Genomic DNA, 22,230 nt, shown 5'->3' on the forward strand with positions numbered 1-22,230 from the left:
TGCGCATATGTATGCTTTGGTTTTATGATCAAACTTCACGCCGATTCCAGGGGTGGGCAGTAAACTTTCCCAAAGGTACCACATGAGAAACTGAGACTGTCCCGGAGGGCCACGCAAATAAGCTGAACTGCTCAGTATCAATTTTACTTCTTTATAACTTTATTGGTGCAGTCCTCCACAGCAGTCTCAGTTTCTCGTGTGGTCTCTTGAGGAAATATATTACCTAGCCCTGAATTAAGCCATGCTGAAAATTAGTTTCTATCTCAATTAATTTCACAATAAACAAGTTCTGGTTCCTGACACAGGACTTTTAAGGCTCCATTAGTGGCTCTTGAAAGGGTCAAAGGTCCACAGTTGCCAAACTGGGGTCTGGTGGATTCTCTAGGGGAAACAAATGTAAGCATTATATTATGAGGAATGAGCAAAGGATTTCTGGCTTTTGGTTCTTTCTGAGACTGTTTTCCATTTAAAAATGCACATTAACATTTTATTCAGTTTTCACACCCATATGTTTACGATCGAATGATTTCGCCCTCTAGTGGCCATACTAACAAGAGCCGTTGTTAGGAGGCTACTCGGGAGGATGTTGGGGTGGATTAATGGGCTGATGCTACATGAAGTAAAGAGCATGCACAGTACCTTCTTATTTTGAGCATAAAGATTCTCTCCACATCTCTTGACCATAGCATTGTCAAATTATATAAATACTTTCTAATGGTTTTGCTACTGTTTATTTTACAGCCCTATATCAATGGTTGCGTCCTGAAAAGTCCCCGAAAGAAGCAACAAACCACTGATGTGGTTGTTTAGGTTGTAAGATTAGTTCTGTTTTTTGCTAATTTTTGGAAACACCCCTTCCCTCCTTTGTGTCAGACACAGCATGCTCCTTCACATCATAAATGTCTCTATATTCCCGCATTAAGTTCCCATAAATCTGCAGTCTGGAGTCAGCATTTCAAAGCCTCATGTGACAGATCAGGCAGGTTGCATGACAGTGTCTGTGTATGTGTGTGTCTGGCCTCTTTAAAGTGAAGCTCATCAGATGCTCAGACGGGGAGGAAAAGCAAGTCTTCAAAGAAATAATTAGGACCCACCCAGCAGCTTTTAACTGAGCATCAGCCGCTGCTCCAAATGTGCTGCTGCACACTAAAAACACACACCATGCACAAGCAGAGCTGAGGTGTGCATCAGTCAAACGAGACAGAGAGGAAGAGAGTCCAAAGAGTAAAGTGTGTGTTTGTGTGTGTGTTGCAGAGAGAAAAAAGGAAACTGTGCTTTTAAAAGTAAGCTTGTGAAAAAAAAAGCATGCTACATGTGTTAAAGAGATAAAGATCAAGACATAATGTGTGTGGCGAAAGACTTTATGTGGTTAAAAGAGAAAGAAAAAAAGCACAGTGTGTTCAAATGAGACCATGAAAGGTCCTGTTAAAGGTAAAGACTGTTGCAGTGAGATTGAATTTCAGTAATATTAACCACTAGATGGCAACAGGGAGAAGAAGGGGGTCTACCTGATCTGACTGCAGATGGTCCTTTAATGATCATCCACACACAAACGCATAAACACACACACAGACTGAGGAAATGTTGGAGAAAGTCATGAAGGATGCTGCAGAACCCAAAGCAGGTGCTACTGGGACTCAAATATCGGCTATACTTTTCTTTAAAAACTATATAAATATATTGTCCCATTTTATGGCATCAGTCCTGATTTCCTTTTTTTTTTTTTTTTTTAAATCTCATCAGTTGTATTAGGTGAATCAAATTTTTTGTAACTTTTACAAAAGTCTGTTATCCTGGGTTTTATTTTCTCCCTCTTTTGAATACAGGCTGCTTTGAATGAATTTCCTCAAGACTGATTAATCAAGTTGTGCTGAAGTGAAATTAAATGCTTCAGTTTTATAAAAGTCTGAAAAAGCTGTGGGATTAAAAACTGCTTCATACATCTTACAAACCTCATAATTTTTGTTAATTTGCTATTTTCATGTAACCACTCACAAACTCGGTGAAAATATCAACAAATGAGAAAGTCAGATGTATACAGTATGTGTTCAAAAGCAAGGTGAGGAGACGAGAGGACATTTTCTTATGGTAGTTGGATGGCTTGTGGACACAGGAGGTTTTCAGGGTGTGTGATGACCCTCCTGCATTCAAACTGGCCGCAGACGGCAGCCGGGGCCACAAAAGCCCCGAGGTTAAGGCCCCCCTGCAGTCGGTAGGTCTGGCTCAGAGGCGAGGAGGTGACAATGACGATGTCAGGAATGCTCCTGGTCAGGATGTTGTCCAAAGTCACGCTTTCTCACATATAACAACACAACAGGGGACAAGGCACTATCTCACAACTGGAAATCTTCCATTGAGTTCAGGAGGAGGAGCTGGAACATGACCCAGAGGCAGCAGCACACATGATGCCCACTCACTCACTGTAAATTAACAACATGAACTTTTCACACACGGACAGATTTCACTGACCTAGTACTCGGGAGCGGGCTCGTTGCAGATGTTTTAATGTCCAGTCAAACTGTGTTGGATGTTTGCATCATTTGCTAGAGAAAAAAGAGAGAATGGAGAAAACAACAGTTTAAGCTACTTAATTATAAAACATGTCACCTTACAAAGTGGTACCTGTGAGAGGGAATAAATAATGAAAAAAGATCACACATTTAATATTTAAACCACCAAGACGAGTCAGATGAATGAGTTGGATGTCGATGTTGCCAGTAGCCAAAATGTTGATGCTTCTTCCTGCAGCCATGGATCACAGCTGGCAGCACATAAGGTGGAGCTACACAATAAAAACCCAAATTGTGACATGAAGTTGTTGCGTTTTACATCCTTGTAATGAACTAAACTGCAGATATTTAAGATGTTCATGGAGGCAGTTATGAACAGCCTCAGACGAACACCCTGGAAACTGTGTGTAAAGTGTAAATGCAAAATGGAGGGTTTGGTGGCTTGTATATTTCAAGATGTAACTAACAGCTCAAGCTGCTTATGTGAAGAAGTGAAGTGTTTTCCATGTATCATTCAGAGAGCAGGAAGGTATGTTTTTAGAGAGCTGCTGAATTAGTGCGGGAGCTCTGGGATCTATCACGCTGCGTACTCTTCTGGTTTTACAAGTTTCTTACAGGGAAGTCGGGCTACAAGCTAATCTCTTGGCATGTATCACTGCTGTCGGACAGAAGCCACATATCTGCAGAAAGGACATTCTGCAGGAAGGAAGCAAGGAATGCTGTTCTTATAGGTTTTAAGGGCCCAAAGGTCATGAAACTCACTTGGCAGATAATTGACTTTGTAAATTTCAGCTCAAGTTAGAAAAAGAAAAACAGTCAAATTGCAGTTGCGAGGAGGGGTTTTCCATGATTGCAGCAGAGATTAGTTTTCAGCTCATTACCTGCTGCTCTGGACCAGCACAGGAACACACACAGAAGCAAGGAACTGTGCTGTGATTTTTGCACTGTGGCCAAACAGCATTATTACAACTTTCTCATATCACGTGACGAACGCTGGCGCAAAAAGTCTTTTTCCTCCAAGAGACAATAACACTGGACACGGGAACAGTAGTTGCTGTAAAATGGTGAATAAATCTTTGAGTGTATTACAAACCTCAGGAAATGACTTGTTTTATTATTAAAAAAAAAAACCCACCTTTATCCATTTATAACATTTGGAAAGTGTAGAAGAGACTTTATTTCATCCCATAGCTATAAAGTGCATGATCAAAAGGGGCTAAAATTGTAGAAGCAAGCAGAACAACTTGGTAGATTATGTTATCCAGCTCTCTTTATTACACCCATGACTGAGGGAGACCTTCACATGACAATGCCACTCAGCTGGGCCAAAAAGCATTACCTACAAAAACCATCATTATGAAAATACAAGTGCTGCTATGGTCATTTTTGTGTGTGTTTTTAATCAATGCAGGCTTCACAGTGTAGTGGTTCACATATTTGCCTAACAAGCAAAAGATCCTGAAATATGCTCTTCTCTTCTTCTTTTAATCCATGCAGGTTTCAAATATGTAAAGCATGTCTAGCATTTAGAAAAGGGAGACTTGCGTTTTTTGTTTTTAATACATCATAATAAGGTAAAGTTTAGAAGCCATGCAGTGACTTGTGGAAATAGTCCATCAGGGGAAACAATGCTGAAGCAAACCTGGAAGCTGGCTCAGACACTAAAGAGAGCAAACTATAATTAAAATGTGGGGATGTCGTCTTTGAGATCAGTTGAGAGTGGCTGTTTTTACACGTCAAAGAAAAAAAAAACATGATGAGTAGGAATTCAAACTCAGCTGATGTGAGACAAAGTGAATTGCACACATTCAGCAACAGGTTTGTTTATGTGCAGGAGAAAATACCTGAAAGTACAGCCAAAAATTATTAAGCTTCACTATGAAAACAAGAATTGCCAGAGTGAAAGATAAGGCTCACAAGATGGTAGTGAGACCTGCTGTGATGTATGATTCAGAGTCAGTGGCACTGGTAAAAAGATAGGAAGCTGAGCTGCAGGTGGCAGAATTGAAGATGTTAAGATTTCCACTGGGAGAGACCAGAATGGACAAGACTGGAAATGAGTACATCAGAGGGACAGCTCAGGTTAAACAGTCTGGAGACGAAGTTGGAAAGCCAAGGCTGAGATGGTTTGGAGATACTGGACAAAGGATGGTGAATATGGGTAAAACAAGGAAGACCTCAGAGAAAATAATGGAGGTCATGAAGGAGCACATGCAGAGGGTTGATGTGACAGAGGAGGATGCTGAGGTGAGATCGAAGCAGATGATCCACTCCTAAAGAGAGCAGCTAAAATAAGAAGAGTGGTAGTTCTGAAGCTTGGAGTCATACACGTATCAGCCACAACATTAAGAAATACTCACTTTGACTCTTATGATCTACCTAAACATCTCTGCAGGCAGAGCAACCCCTTCTCCATGGCAACAGGGCTCCTTGACGGCAGCAACCTCTCCAATAAAGACAACCAACGTTTAATATATTTTTATTTTTATGTTGCTTAACTAAAAGGGTCTTTCACATTTAGTTTTGGTTTTATATAACTTGCCAAAGTGTCATGAAAACATGATATAGACAAATCACCAGAGAAATGATCAGAGAGATGCAAAGAAACTTGAATCCAAGTATAATTTCAGGGGGGACAAGATATTTTTCATAAAAGTTATTATTGGAGAAATTTTACAAACCCTTCACTCTGACTCATGACACTGACACTTGTATACATTATGATTTTCAGTTTTTATTTCCCATGATCACAAAAATTAAAGACAATGCCTACATTTTTTTAAGAGATAAAATTTGATTCGGTGTAATTCAGGGAATATTATTGCACTAAAACTGTGTTTTTATAGCAAATATATTGAAGACGTTTGTATTGAATATCTGTAAATAAATCTGTAAAACAAGTAGATAAATAAACACATTTATTTTAAATAATTTTATGGCAAAAATGGACACAAAGATGAATTCTTACAAAATGGAACAAATCATATCATAAATACTATTTTCTATTGTCCTTTCACATAAAAGACTGAAATGCGATAACATCACTTTGTGAAGTAAAAACACGATGTAGCTGCGTTACCAAGGAAAGATCATTTCTTGTAATTTTCCACTGGGATCAAAACACAGGATCAGTATTGTTCACACAAAAAAAGAAATCCGAGCTTAAGTTCCCCGTGGCAGAAATGAAACGTTGCTGACGCTTCAAATCTGCAGCGAGAGTAAAATGATGCGGCAATTATCTAATCCAGTTTGTTTACGCCTTAAACCCAGAGAGACAGAAATAAGCTTGGAAATAAAACCCCAGAAGAGACGTCTGCTCCTCGGTGTCTGAATCCCAACTCTGCGCTCTGTCCAAACTGCCACTGCGGCCCCCGTTACACTTTGATTGTTGAAGTATTGTTTGATGTTTTTAACAGTTGGGCGTGTGCAGCTACGTTTAGTGGTTCCTCACATCAGTGCTGATTTACTACAGGCGTGAAAGAGGGAAGAAGTTACTGATGAGGAAAAAAACTAAATCTGGGAAAGTGTTTAAAACACATAAACTCTAAGCAGAATGAAACAGAGAAATGGCAAAAGTAAAGAAAGGAGGAGGCAAGGAGACAGGAAGAAAAAGTGGGGACTAATTCGTTTTGTGATGGAAAAACGAACCAAATGGTGGAACAGAAAGTAGCTTGGACATCCAACAGACCTGGATTTGGCACAGCACAGCATCGTTTAGCTGTCTGTTCTACAGCAGCCTTTTTTTTGGAAATCTTCATTTTATCTTCAACCTTCAAGATGAATGCTGAGTTTGAAAAAGAGGGAGCAGAAGAAAAAAGAACAGGACAGAATGAAAAACTCATCCGAAACAATTACAGGCACACAAAAAATGCTCCAGATAAACACACTCCATTGTGAGACTAACACGCTGACTACACATGTGACCGATTCTTGTGCAACATTCATTTCGCAGGAAGAGCTGAACTCTGTGTGACTAGTTAACCGGATTTTGACATACAAAAATAAGTATTGCAAGAACCACAAATCAGTGGACGTGTAACATTTTCAAACACTCCTCGAACCTTATGAGATATTTTTCATCTGTGTCTTTAGTTGAGTTTAATCCATTTCTTTTGACCATTTCCATTTGTTTGTACCCGACGCATGTTTATTATTCTACACAAATATCGAAAACTATTTCTGTTTGTGCTGCAGAGATGCAGGGAGTCTTTTATTCTTTTCTTTGTAAGGTCAGAAATATGTCCAAAGATATAAAGTTGGAACGTCATGTGGACAAAGGGGGTAGAGTTTTTGAGTTCCTGAGCTTTTGAAAAAGTTTAAGATTTCCAGGAAAAGTTGCTATGGGTGGAGAAGGAGCTGCAAAGTGCTGAAAGACGAAAGAAAACAACAAAGAGAGTCAGATAATTCTGTGAGGGATGACAGATGGAGGGATGAAGTGGTGGGAAAGAGAATAAAACGCTAAGAGAGACCGACCAAAGGGTGAAAGTTAAAAGGGACGATGAAAGAAGATAATCAAGACCATAAGTAAAAGATTGGGAAAGAGTTAGTGAAAGAGGAAATGGAAACCTAAACAGAGTTTTAAAAAAAAAATACAGAAAGGAAGAAACTGATAAGGAGTGAGCAAGAGCGAGAGATGTAAGATACAACAGAGAGAGAAAAAACATTGGGAGAGGAAAGAGGGATAAGAACAGAAGAAATTCACGAGAAACTGTAAAGACAGATGACAGCGGGGATAAATATAACTAAAGAAAAACAAAGATCACGTTTTTTGAAAAGAGAGACGTAATGGCAGGTATGAGCTGAAAGAGTGAAATGAAAATATTTGACCAAATGAGAAAAGGAAACAAAAATTGAGAGAGTTTTTGTGGCAGTGTAACTCTATCTGTAGCGCTCCTACATGTACACACACTGGGAGCTGCTGCCAACTTAAACAGCAGCAGCTCTGCTTTAGCACCGTTACCCAATCTGCAGCTGATCTCGCCCGCGCAGCCCAAAAAGAGGGGAAAAGAATAAACAAAAGGGGATCACTTCAAAAGTCGTCAGACTGAGCTCCGTTTCTCAACTTGACAAGTGTTAGGTTGGCTTTCACTCTTTGTCCACAACTCTCTGTGGAAACACAGAAATGTAAGAGTGTGAGAAATGATGGAAATTTGCACATTTAACCGTTTGTCCATGTGAAAAGGTCATCTTTGCTGGAATTCAAAGAGGAAAATGAGAAAAAGTTAAGCAATCGTTGCACTAAAAAGGTGAAATTGAATGAAGCATGCTGAAATACCTATAGACACGTCTTTGCTCCAAGGTGAAGCTTTGGTAACTAGTCTAAATGAGTGTTTTGTTTCTTGTGCATTCGTCTCTGCTACAAATACAAGATTAGAACTTCATTCATCTCAGAGGAACTTCTGGTGCATTTTAAACAGAAATATAAACACAACAGAATGTACAGTAATGAGGGTGTAGCTCTGGATAGAGGTAGAGTACCAAATCTACAAACTGGAAGGTTGGTGGCTCGATCCCTGGCTGCTCCAGTCGGTATGCTAAATATGCACAAGGTGCTGACCTAAGTTGCTGCAACAATTATTATAGACTCACTGGCAACTTTACAACTGCTCATTAACACAAATATCTTAGCAACCAATTACATGGCAGTAACTTCATGCATTTATGCATACAGACACGGTCAAAACAACCGAACAACAAACTAAGGATCAGAAATGGGAAGAAAGGTAATTTAAGTGACTTTGAACACGGCAAGATTTTAGTTGGTCTTGGGTTACAGGCACACAAAACCCAAAGAGTTGGTCTGACTCTTGGGTTTATGGAAAATGGTGTGAAAATATCCAGTGAATTTCCAGTCAGAGGAGAACGGCCAGACCGCTTTAAGCTGATAGGAATAGTAACTAGTAACGACTGGTTACAACCAAGTCATGCAGAACAGCATTTCTAAATGCATCAAATTTTAAGCAGATGGGCTACAGGACCAGCTGAAGACCACATTCAGTACTATGTCTGTCAGGTAAGAACAAAAAACTGAGGCTACAATTTACAAAGGTTCACCAAAATTGCTGTTCAGATTTCTGCTGCTTCATTTTGGTGGCAGGGTCAGAATTTCACGTAAACAACATGAAAGCATGGATACATCCTGCCTTGATCCACCCCCAACTGCTTTGTTACAGGATGCTGGTGGGTATATCTGGGCATATTTTGAATGCACATTTCGGTGCTTTTTTTCCCTGAGATGTCATACACTTTGGATTCTAGCCAATCATTTTACCTTTCCAAGGATAGTAGGTGGGCCCAGGTACGTACGTTCTTTTAGAGCAGAACTACAGATTAAAAATGCCCAAGGCAAAGCGGTCAAAAGTCTGGCTGTACTTCACTGTACTTCTCAGCAGCCTGCAACAAGTGCTTTAAGGTGATACTGTGATACTGTGCACCTCGAATCTGATGAAATACCTGGTGACGCATAGCGTTTTTTTAAAAGCCGAGAAATGCACCGTATTTGATAGCTTGCTGCAAGACCTCACACCGAGCACATCTACTGTGGGTGTGGTGCCTGTTATCGACCCGGAGTTAGCAACATCCCCCAAGAAGAGGAGAGTCCTGGCCCCTAGCCCTGCCAGTGTAGCAGAAATGATGACGGATGATGATGGCAGCAGCAGCCGTTCTTCTCTGCGTGAGTAGCTTAATGTTGTTCGTGTGTAATTTACGCTGAGTAGGCTAACCACGTTATTACATTAATGCATGTAAGGTGAACTAGCAAACACCGTCGTGGATACATGCGGCTGTCTTCTTGTTTGATGGCAGGTACTCCCTTCACCCTGGCCAAAAAAGGCTAAAATGACCAAAGAAAAAGTGGAAGACAGTTAAACATGAGAGGTTTTTGGACAAAGTTTGTGGGGTTTTTTTCCATTGTTTAAGCACTGCTTCCAGCCAAGAGTGATACCATATATGCCCTATAGCTGCAGAAAAGGCTAACGTTGTTATCTTATTACAATAAAACAGCTAAACATGAGACGTTTTTGGACAAAGTTTGTGTTTTCCATTCTTTAAGCACCGGTTCGAGCACCGGTTCAAGCACCGTTTAAGCACCGGCACCGTTTCAAAAGTACCGGTTTGGCACCGGTATCGGATAAAACCTAAACGATACCCATGCCTAGGAATGAGTCCAACACTGTACTGAAGTTATCCTATGAAGAATTAATGCAGTTCTGATTGCAAAAGGGGTCCATAACGGGTATTATTCACAGAACTATCATAAAAAAATGGATGTGAGTTTTCTGTGTGATAGTTGTCATTTAATTTAGATTGTATCCATCTATTATTAGGCATCACTGTATATAAAAAAGTGGTAATAATTACACCATAGCTATAGACCTCTAAATTAAAATAAAACAACTTATTATGTATGTATGTTATCTGATATGCAGAAATACAGAATGCAGAAAAAGATGCCTGGGGTAATTTAGAAATGGTGCCAAACTAACTGACAGAGGCATGACTGACCCCACTGGATGCCTTTGTAAAATGTGGAAACTATCTAATGTTTGCAACATTATTAGAATGAACATGAGCTGCTAATTGAACCAGAAGTCTTAATCACAGTCAGTTTTGAAGCCTTTGTACTGACAAACCCATCTCACATGGTCTACCATACCACACCAAAGAAAGAAAGGTTGAATGAAGAAGCCATGTCAGTGTATTTCTTTGTAATGACGTTGGATGTCTGACCGATGAAAAGCTGTGACATGCTATTGAAACTGGTATTATTTTTCTGAGGAAATGGGAACTTTCTTTGTTTTTTTTAAAATGTGCTGTTTTATACTAAAAAGTCATTAAATATTGTGAAGCTGAAAAAAAGTTGGTGTTAAAATCCAGGAAATTTCTAACAGTTATGATTTACTTACAGCTTCAGCACCAAAGGAAGAGTAGTGGAGAACTTCTCCTTGCAGGAAGAAAAATGACTGTTGTTGTGTTTCTGCAAAGAAGAGTTCAGCTCAAAGTGACATGTCTTGACCATATTACTGCACAAGGAGAGCAAAGACAAATATACAGTGGTCCTTCGTTTATCATTCTAAAAATAACCCGCGATAGGTGATATCCGCGAAGTAGCCAACTTTATTTTTTACAATTATTATAGATGTTTTGCGGCTGTCAAACCCCTCACTACACACTTTATACAGTTTTCTCAGACAGGCATGAACATTTGCACAGTTTTCTCTCTTGTTTAAACACTTTTAAAGTTTAAACCTTTGTAGAAAAATAAGTCCAGTATTATAGAATGAAACCAAAGATCAAACCCTGTTTTCAGGTCCCGAACATGGCAATGGAGCAGCTGTAAGAGAATTCAACATTAATGAATCAATGGTACGGAAGTGAAGGAAGCAAGAAGAATGAGTTGAGTTGAAAAGTTTGACTTATCGGGCTGTTTTGTTTCGCTTAATGCGCCTTATAATCTGAAAAATACAGTAACTCCTACCTTCCTTTAGCATGTCCAGAAGTCCAGCTTGTTGTGCGATAGTGTGATGGCTGCACTTACAGCCACACAGTGGTAATATCCACCATGTTAGTGTAGAGGGTTATACATAACATTGCATTCACATTTGTCACATTTGTCTTTCTTTACATATAGGAATTAATTTACAGGACAATGAATAACTGGTTTGGTTCAGAATTAATTCACATATCCACATAACACTGCATTCTAAAATAAGTGCGCACATTTTATTTTACACTGTTATGTATGATTTAATCTTTGTTTCCTGAGTTACCTTAGCTGCAGCTGCTCCGGTCCCTTGATTGAGGAGCCAAGAAGTGGAAAAGGGGCGGAGCGAGCTTTAAAGGAAGACTGCAAATTGGTTCATCCCATAACTCGGGTCCTTGGGGGGGAATTGGAGTTCATTATGTTAGGTTTAGTTAGATTTTGTGTGTTTTATCCCTCTGTGGTTTTGTGGGCTGATCAGCCACTATTTAAGTTTCCCCTTTGTCTCAATAAGTTAGGTCAGTTTGTTTGTGTTATCAGTATTGTTGTCAACTTTGAGTAGAGTTCTGTTATTTTGACCTCTTTTATGGGCCCAAGATTTTGATTCTTTTTGCATGATTTAACCAATTATGTTTTCCTTTGCTGCTCGGTCCATCACAGACAGTTAGCATCTTCCTCTGCCTTTTGGGTGCTACCGCAGGTGCCTTTGACGGTGCAAAATGTTTCATCTACATTGTTGTGTTTGTTGGGGAGAAAATTTATAAATATGCAGTACAGCACTTCAGAGTCATACTGCTAGTGATCGCAGATTTATGTAAATTCGACAAGCTGAACGCATTCTGTACTGTATAGGAGACATGGCATGGAGGACATTGATTGACAGTGGTCTATAGCCAATGAGGACGCAGAACACAATGCGCTGTAAAAATTGCACACAAAAAAATTCACGAAACAGCAAGAATGCGAAAGAACAGCATTATAGAGAGGGTGCACTGTAGACGGAAATCACACCGCATGTATAAACAAAGTTCACCAAACACAATTACAGCACTACCTTTGATAACTTACAGCTGACTACTTTTATTAGTAAACATTCATAAACATGGGTTATTTCATTCACATCGTTGGTGATCTTGCACCTGCTGCAGACTAATGACAAAGTCGTGACTTATTCTGGAGTACAGAAACTTTCTTTTTTAAATGAACTGTGGCTACAAAAAGCAACCTCGGAACGAGAGCTTGGTAAATCTGCACCACTAATACAACAATTACAAAACCTAATGTACATTATAAACATTCAAGGTATTCAAAAACATTGCCATGTAGTACCTTGTGTCCACTGGGAACCCTTTATAACAGCACAAACTTAACCTAATTGTCCTTCTTGACAAGGATGAGCTGATGCTGGTTTCGGCTTATCTGTTTTTACCTCTGCTCAAAGTTTACATTTTAAAATATTTACATACAAAAATAAGATATACACCCATACTATGTCATTTTTTGATCAGATCAGTCAGCAGTAGCCGTAGGCACTGCTGCAAACAGGGACTCTGTTACACAATACAAACTAAATATAAATTTCCCAGCAGACAGTAGGGCTGAAACTAAACATAAAGACATGATGCTTACAGTTGACTTGTAGAGGAGTGCAGAGCCGCTGGGATTGCTGCTGGCACAGATCATATGGCTGAAGTCTATAAGCTTCAATTCTGACTTAAATATAGCTCAAAGCTATTAAATTTATGTGTTTTAAGTGGATTTGTATGAGTGAGTGTGTCCAAAATTATATATTACAATATAATATCACATATTTGTTTTATAAATCTCTAAACCAGGGACGCAACTATATGTTTTAACAAGTAGTGATTGTTTCATCTGGGGAACAAAACTCAGCGAACGGCTTTTTGGTTTATATTCAACTGTCCAGACAGATTCGCATCTCCACCCTTCAAGCTCAGTGTTGCACATACAGTATGCTGTAAATTTGATCAGCCAGTACAGACATTTAAATTCTAAGCTGACCAATAAACTCTCCAGTCTGTACATGCCAGTTCCAGTATGATAAACTCACCAAAGAGCCTCTGTAATTATCTTATTTTGCGTCTTTTTATGAGGACTGGCTAACTCTATTTATATTGTATATTATTTTCAAACTTCCCTTTCCTGGTGCCTAAATAATGCATACTTTTTGACTCGATAATTCAAAAATGTTTGAACATGGTTGCATTTGTGGTGTTTAGAGTAAAGAGAAGATGTTTCTGACTATGAAATGTAAAGGGACCTATGCGCTTAGACAGAAGTGCTGTCGGACATCTTTGGAAACCCCTCCGCACTCACACACACACATCTACTTTACAAAGACAAGACACAACCCAAAGTAAGACAATATGCAGTGTTGCTCTACTGTAAATGAACTAACTCTTTGACATCATTTAGTACAGTGCAGTAAGACATTTCCTGCTCTGGTGCAAACATCTTGCGATAACATTGCTGTACGCAGCTGTTAAAACCAGCCTGCCCTTCACAATGTTCCTGACTATTTAAGGATGAGCAGAAAAGGCTGGAGTATTAAACTGGCCGTGTAGACTCTGGACTGCCACGCCGCTTTTTCAGGAAACACCCTGTTGGTTTCCATCATACAAAAACAGTCTCAGGTTCGACTCCGCAGCAACAATTATGTGTCCATCAGCCACCGCATGTCCTTGAGTATCCCGGCTTTAAAAAAATAAAACCCCAGGTCGGAGGGGGTGGCGACGGAACCAAATGTAGGATGTGGCCTTGATTTACCCGGAAGCAGCAGGATGGCTGAACGCCTCAGGCGGTTTATTCTTAGTGGACAGACGGGGGAGGCTCAGGCAAGGCCTGGTGCCATGCGAGGGGGCGACAAGGCGGGTGCGACGTCACAGCCAGAAGTAAGCGTGGGCCGGGGCGTGGTTGGGGATTAGGGAGGTACTGGGCTGTGGGTTCAGTTGCTGCTGAGGCGGAAGGAGAAAGTCAGCAAAATGTCTGAGAGGAGGACAACTTTGCCTTCCTCCTCACTCTCCATGGGTACAGTAAAACTATTGGATGTGGTGGATCAGCAGAGTGTGTGTGTGTGTTTTTGAGATCAGCTATTACTAGAACATGTAAATATCCCAATAGGAGGAAACTGTTTTGCTGCTAAGACACGTGACCTTGACCGAGTCGATTTACTGTATTTATTGTGTATACTGAGTATAAATGTGTATTTGTGTCCGATTGAATTACATGGCTTTGTATATGTTTAAATGTGAACTGTATATAAACACATGTATATTTATATGTACGAGCCCCCAGATGTGCATATTGTATCTGTATATGCTGTTTAGACATGTTTTGTTTCTGTATGTGTGTGCATATTATGTTATCGCACTGTTTCTATTAACCCTCCGCAGCCTCTGGCTCCTTCTTCTTCTCTTTCACTTTAAGTGATGATCTCCTGGACACTTTTTTGTCTCCTGCCTCCTTCCCTTCCTTATCTTTTTCCTTCTCCTTCTTCTCCTTTGATGACTCCTTCTTCTCCTTGGAAGAAGATGATTCCTTCTTGGACTCCTTCTTTGCCTCCTCTTTGGGCTCCTTAGTTGATTCCTTTTTGGATTCCTTCTTCTCCTTGGATGACTCCTTCTTCTCCTTTTTTGTCTCCTTGATCGGCTCTTCTTCTTTTACGCTTGCCTCTGATGGTTCCTTGGACACCTCTTTCTTCTCTTTTTCTAGAGAAGAAAATAAAAAATATGTAAATTTCCTTACATATGATTTAATATCTCTACTTCTTTATTCAAAAACATTACATTCATGACATTCAGTCTCAGGTCTCAGCCAAAGTGATGCCGAAGTTGAGAGTGACAAGGGAAGCCTGGGAAGAGCTGTAGAAGCCTGCTGTCACCGTGACCCAAGCGTCAGAGAAGGGTAATAAAAAAGATGGCTAGAGGTTTGGTCTGATCAGAAGGTCACAAATAGTAAATTTAAGCTTGATTTGACTCTCCAAAAAGGTCCAAAAAGTCTTAATTAATAACTAAGCTGAGTCTAAATTGAATTGTCACTTATTTATTCTCACTTCAACTAACTCATGAAGGCCAATCTTGGCATCATAGCAAGTTTAAACCCTTGATTTTAGGCAAGAAGGCAGCTCTTTCCATCCTCACTTTTGAATTAAGATCGAAAAACAGTCCTAAATCCATCCATATGGCTGCAGTTAACAAGGGGCCTGCTGCCAGAGGAATTAAACTGCAGGCACAGTTGTTTAAGATTGTTAAATTATTAAATGCAATGAATGAGACGGATTAGAAATAAAACAGAAGACGAGCAAAAGTAGTAATTGTATTATTTTGCAAAACCATGTCGATATAAGTGAAACTATTAGTTGCACTTATATTATTCATTTAACAAAGTTAGTTGCACTTACATTGTTAGAAAAATCCTAAAACCCCTGATGTTTTAGTGGGTATAAGGAACCCCCAAAATAATGACATAATGGTACTAGAGAGCATTAATGTGGAAAAAAAAACATCCAGCATCTATCATTTTAAATACCAGTTCAAGTCAAACACTCAGTGTAGCTATTACAATAATACGGGGTTATGCTGATGTTGCTTTAAGATGATGATGCTAATGCTATAAAACAAAGATGAGATCAGAGTGGCAGCGGATCAGTGCCAGGATAATTGTTTTTCTGCTGTCTGACAACAGGAGCCGAAAAATATGAAAATAAAAATTCTAAAGTGAATCTGTGACCACAAGAGAGGACTGACTGGAGCAGCTTTCACACAGGTGGTGGCCTAGATGCAGTTTTGTTGTTTACAAACTGCAAAGAGAATAAAGAAGAAGAAGGGATTTAGCCATGTGGACACACGCAAAGACAATGGTGCTGTTCAAAATGTTAATGGGCCACAGATTCTCTTAAAATACAACTTTAGATGGGTTGTATTTTAAGTCCATTAGGAGTAAGAATGAGGATTAACTAACGTTTACCCAATCAGCCTGTGTTTTAACAGAGTGATGCAAATACACTGCAACTCCCACGGGTCTTTAAAATTAAGACAAATTGACTGACAACAGCACCTGCTGCATGACAAAGGACCCCCACTTAACTCGAGTCAAGGGTGGGCCCTTGCAACCACGCACACACAGACACTCACACACATGCACACACACACACTCTGCAGCGCTGCCTTCGCTGGATTGGCTTTCTGATAAGGTGATAACGGTACGGGCGTCTGCCAACAAAGAGACACGCTTCTTATCTCCATGAGAATGGAGAGGGTTTTTCAGACTGGAGACTACAGCCTGGTATCTCACTGTGTGTGCGTGCGTATGGAAGCGACAGTACAAGAGCCACCTCTTAGAATATCTGCCAGTGTGTACGTGTGTGGATGAATCTGTCTTTGCATGCATGTGGTGGAGACTACAGACTGCTCCCTAAAGACTGCGCATGTTCACAGACTCCAGAGAGAAGCTCTAATCAGACAGTCCATCGTCTAGGGCTTAAGAACGAGAGACTCTGGTAGTATGTGTGTAGGTGTGTGTGTGGCAGATGGGTGTCTGTCCTAAGTGTGCTGCAAATAGCTGAAAAGTTTTTACTATATCTTTTTATAAAGTCACACTTTACATCTAAATTAATCCATTAGATCACGCACTGGGCTTTCGGTGTGTGCTAAAAAACAAATTAATGTAATAAAAAAAGAACTGACTTTGGCTAAAATACCTTAAATCTCTTAGTGACTAGAATCGGTAGTTTAGTGTCTTTTTCATATCTTAAGTATGTTGTTTTGTATATTAGTCAAAAGTGGCATTTTTGCCCCTAATTTCCTTTAATTGCTAAATCTGCTCACACAGGCAAGAAAATTGAAAACACACGTGGATGATAAGACATTAGATGTTATGGTCTGCAGCTCCATTGTTTGAGTTTCAGTTGAACTGTTTAATGGGTGAGACGGTTGATTAAGCCGCTTGTGTTTCTAAGTACACCCACCCAACCAGGTCTAATTAGATCCAAAAAACCCACAAAACCCCTTAACTGTGCCAATCCACTTCACGCTCTAACATGCACAAAATCTATCGGCTTCTACAGAACAAGTGAGAACAAATAATTTGGAAGCACAAACAGAGAGAAAGCTGACCGCAAACTGTTCTGCAAAAGAGCAAATTTCCACTTTGGCATGCAAATTCTCCCCCTCCGCCTCTCTCAGTGACCTCAGAAGTTTTATAGTTCAACATGAAAGAAATGTTGGGTGAGGGTGTGTCTCTATCTAAGAACTGCAGCTATAAAGAAATAAAGACCAGAAAGAAAGCACATGCATGTGAAAATAGCAGAAAACATGTGCACATCTGTGTTTTTGCAGGTGTGCTATGCCAAAGACACTATGCGCTAATCAATGATTTTCATGTGCATCAACAGCATTGGGGTCTCTGATGGGAGTAATCCTGTAGTGACCACCTAATCCCAACTGGATGGTAACTATCTGGCTAGCATTGCAAACACACTTTCCTCCACATCACTCCTCAGCAGCTGAGCCAACAGATTCCAGTTTGTGCTTGTGTTGCACATGTGCATCTGTATCTCTTATGTGCACATTTTTGGGTCTGAGAGATCATTTCATGTGAATAGAGACTCTCTGCAGACGGCAAGACCGAAGTTGACCTTTAAATGATTTTTTAGCATTTTAATTTTAATGTTTTTAATGAACAAGAAGTTAAAAGTTAGATGCATATGACAAATTTCCCATAATTTAAGCAAAGCATATCTGTGCTTGTATATGAAAGCCAGGAGCTTGTAGAACCACCTTTTGCAGCAGTAATTGGAAAAAAGTCATTTGTGTACGACTTTATCAATCTCTTACATCATGGTGGGATTTTGGACATTTTTTATAACGCTGCTTCATTTGATTGCGGTCTGCAGATATTCATTTATGCAAATCTCCCCAAGTGTCCTGCCACAACATTTAAATCATGCTTAGGCAAACTTCAGGCCTGAAGTTTGCCTAAAAACGTCAAAGAATCAAGCAACATGTTGATTTTTTTTTCCAGCCATTCTGTTGTAGATTTGGTGGGATCACTGTCCTATGGCATGACCATGGCCATCACATTAAAAAAAATTTAAGGTAATTTGATTTATGTGTAACTTTAACCTTTTATTGGTTTGTAGATGTCACCCTCGCAGTATGGTTCTCCTCTAATCAAATTAATATGAGGACTGAATGGCTTATGTATCATCTAATGGATATATTCTACAAAAGGTCACAATGAAAAATTAATTTAATTAAAATCCTTGTAAGATTTGAGAATAAAGGTCATCACCAACATAAGAAAAACCAGTTGAAAATTGTTTTTACAAAAAATGTTTGGTTTTTCTCTAGATAAATAAAAGCTACAAAAGACAAAATGTCAGTACAAATGGTTTGACCATTAACAGGAAATTGAGTTCAACCTGAAACTAAGCCTAGTAGCACCCAAGTGTTAAACCTGGGTCAAACATCTCTGTTTGATGTCAGAGTTCACAATTTAACCCAATATTGTCCGTTCAGATTAACGCTGATGGTAAATCTGTGGCTACAGATGAAGTCAGAACGCACGCAAACAATCATCATGTGAGGCATGGGTCAAACCCTGATATGTTTGGTGTCAAAGGTCCACAGTCCTTACCTCTTAGGTTTGTTTTCACAGCGCAAATAGGTCATACATGTGAATTACAAAAAGGTGGGGCCACACAGCAATTTAACGTTTTTCTTTTGTGATTAAAAAGATTAACTTGGCTTCTAGCTTAGCAGAAAGCTGAAGCTTCTTAAGTTGGAAATATCTAGCCAGACAGATTTTATTTTTTGTTCTAGGTATTGAGATGTCTATCATTTTTCACTGTTGTGAAAATTTACCTCGTAGTACGTGAGTGAAGGCATATCTTGGCCACTTCAGGACTAAAACCAAAACTTACTGCATGGATAGAGCTAAGCAGGAAGAAAGAAAATGTTCCTTTGTAAACAAATTCGGCTTCTAACAATCATGTAAAATGGGAAACCTGTGAAAGAATTAGGACACTTCAACGTCTTTTGACAAAAACAAATTCAAAATTCAGTTTGTGTTTATCTTTCTTTCTTTCTTTTTTAAAGTGCAGGTCAGATACAGTAAGTCTAAGTTGGAAAGATGAAAGATAAAACTTTCCAAATGACCCAAAACAAATCTTCTGCAGTTCTGTGGTGCACTTTGTTGTTACTTCTGAAACACCTCGTGTGTCCATACTTGTATAAAAGCTAACAGCTAATAATGACCAACATACCACTTTATTTTGCTTCTGTTATAGTTTTGTGGTGCTGAATGGACAGTTCCCTAAAAATGATTTTGCATGCATCTTACAGCTCACTCCTGTTATCATGTATGCTTCACTGTCACAACACTTTTTTCATTAAAGTTTGACTATAATAGATTTAGTGCTGTTAATTTTTTACTTTGTTCATTTGCCATCTTGAATCACTTTCATTTTTTAAAGCGTGGTTTCAGTTGTCTGATGCCAGTGTTTTTGGGTCTCATTTCCGGATTCACAAAAAAGCAGGTCTTACAAAAATGTTAATGAACAGGAAGTCATAGTCAGTATGAGTTGTGACAGCAATGACAGAGGATACTTTCATGTAATCTGAAGCATAAAACTTCTTTGTAACACTTTAAAAATAGAGCAAGCAAATCTGTGGAAACCTTCCAGGCATTTGTATGTCAAAACCATTTCCCAGCTCTCATGAAAACCACCGTCCTGTCTTAGGTTTTCATTTGTACTCTCAAAGCAGGAAATAAAAGCGTGTGTAAAGCCAGATCCTCGCGGGAGCAGTAGCAAGGAGTTGATAAACATTGACGTTGTAAGACAAGAAGTCAGCTCCCCTCCTCTATGGAAACCTAAAGGGGTCAGGTCACATCTTGTCAGTCTGCTACTTCAACAAACTAACAAAGTGGAAGTGTGCAGACTAAACAATGAAGAAACGTGTACTCTACATCACTCATAGCCACGGGGATCGAAGTGACGTTAAGCCCTTTTTGCATGGGACACGAGCTACCTGGAAAGCCTGGTGGTTTTTGTCAGAACTTAAACAGGCACAGCCTTTTTTTAACCCCATGTGAATCTGCTACAGCTGTGTCTGGATGGGACCTGTTTGGCAGGAAACCAGGGGTAATATATTTCTTGCAATGCACATCATTGGTTAGACTGAATGGTCATTAGGGGGAAAAAAAATCTATTTTAATAGTATTCTACCAAATTACTGAGGAGGTGTTTCATTTTAGAGAACACACTTTTCTGCAAGAAAAAAAAGAAATAATGCAGAAACTAGGTTTCTTAATGACATGATTGCCTTTGTGTGGTTTTTTAGTAGGTCCTATGTAACTAAGTTATGCAGTGGCGCGTCCCCTCCAACCCTAGTTTGGGTTTCCATATTTCCAAATTCAATTTAGAACATCTTAATTTGAACAAAGACTGTTTATTGGTCCATTGTGGTAGCTTAACCTCGGCTGCATGATTATTCTTGTGTCATGAAATCATTTTTTTGTACACATATTACTCAGATTTGGGTTTGTGGTTGCCAGTTTAAATCCCATGATAAACTGTGGATGGGAAAACTGAATGAGCAACACTCTGTGAACACAGCTGCTGCAGGAAAGCTGCTGGATGGTACAGGGCAGCTTTCAGTGCTCTACACAGATGGTATAGAACAGGAAGGTGAACTTTTTTGGAATATAAAGTCATTTTCTTTAGTGACTTTTCTTAGCCTCTTCATTCTTTAAAACCAAAGTAAAAGATCGGATTTATTAAAGACAAAAAAGGATGAAAAAGTTAAATGTATGGCTAGCACAGAAAGATCAGTAACGGGTTTAAATCATCTGCATAGGTGTTTAATAGTGTGGAAAACTACACTGTACACATGATGTCACTAGTGTTAGTATGTTTTGTCCTTCATAAGCAACAGCAAATTTGAAAAAAGGGTCACCACTGCAAACATTGTAAGCAGTTTTGAGTTTGAGTGTACACAGAAGTTATAGGTCCTTTTTTGTGGGAATCGGGTTGAGGGATTGTGCTTGCTAAAACTAAAGTGCCTTGACTACCCTGCCTAATGAGGTTCTGAATGACACTGCTTTCTGTACATTAATGTGCTTCACCACCGGAGTTTAGAATGCAACACTTGTTTGTTCCTCACGGAACAAAAACAAAAACCACAGCAACAAAAGTCAGTGTGTTGATTAGATAAGGGGAGTGACGCTATCTGCACCATGTTCAAAGCCCACATGTTCTGCCTGGCTTCACATGTTAGCGACGGATCACGACTCTGCATTCATCTGCAGGCAGCCGTAGTCAAAATAGAGGAGGCCGCACAGATCGCCCGCACCCCGACCCCGTCAGCATGTAGGACAGTGCAGCAGAAACCTGCTGATTTACAGAATCCACTCTGCAGAGCGTGTATGAAAGAGAGGGCCAAGTGCTGACTGATTGGATCTGTGGTGGAGTGTGTGTCTACAAGTGTGCATTTGTAAGTGTGCATGCCTACTCATATGTGCCCGTGTGTGTGCGCGTTTGCACCTTCCAGACAAGGCGGTAGAATAGGACACAACAGGATTATGTGAAGTTGAAAAACAAAGCTGTGTGGTTGGTATTGTGGGGAAACGATAGTGTGAGACACGAGAAATGCAACACATATAAGACTGAAAAAGACAGAAAAATCATTTAAAAATATTATTCACAAGCCAGAACATACAAAACCACTAAACTAAACAGATTTACTGACTTACACACGGTGCACTAATTTATTTCCTCTTTAGAGGGTTAAAACTTTGCTTTTCCTTATTTTCTTTATTATGTTTCCGTCTGTGCATGTATCTCCTCTGAGGCAAATTGTCAGGATTCAGATTGCTCTAGACCCTCAATTTCAAGGTAACTTTCTCTACTTTTGCATCTTTAGGATGTCATAAAGTGTGAATATCGTTAACATACTGCTCTGCTTGTGAGCACATAAGCCCCTCCCACCAGCTGTCCAAACCTTTTGTTTAATGAGGGTCAGCCAATAAGACGAAAGTTTACTTAAAGTGAGGGGGGAAAAGAGCTAAAATGGTATATTGCAGACATTGGTTAAAATGAGGGGATTCACCAACATCCAGTATGAGAAAAGCAGCATCATGTAAACTACTTTGGTCAGAATCAGCTTCATTTTATGATTTCAACATAATTTTTCTACTGGAGAGACAAAAAGCAGACTAAGA

The 22,230-nt window shown here is 39.5% G+C and overlaps 1 protein-coding gene across 2 annotated transcripts in view; it reads right to left on the reverse strand.

Annotated features, from left to right (window-relative positions):
• Positions 1-12,058: 12,058 nt before the first annotated feature.
• Positions 12,059-22,230, reverse strand: part of bbs9 (Bardet-Biedl syndrome 9) — a 174,548-nt gene continuing 164,376 nt past the window's right edge. For both annotated transcript variants that reach the window (XM_087848408.1, XM_087848407.1), the window contains one exon: positions 12,059-14,717. In XM_087848408.1, coding sequence (XP_087704534.1) covers positions 14,389-14,717 — 329 coding nt within the window. In that variant the 3' untranslated portion in view covers positions 12,059-14,388. The remainder of the gene's footprint in view (positions 14,718-22,230) is intronic.

This window comes from Neolamprologus brichardi, chromosome 11 (genome assembly GCF_056152115.1).
Source record: "Neolamprologus brichardi isolate AB-2024 chromosome 11, ASM5615211v1, whole genome shotgun sequence".
NCBI lineage: Eukaryota > Metazoa > Chordata > Actinopteri > Cichliformes > Cichlidae > Neolamprologus > Neolamprologus brichardi.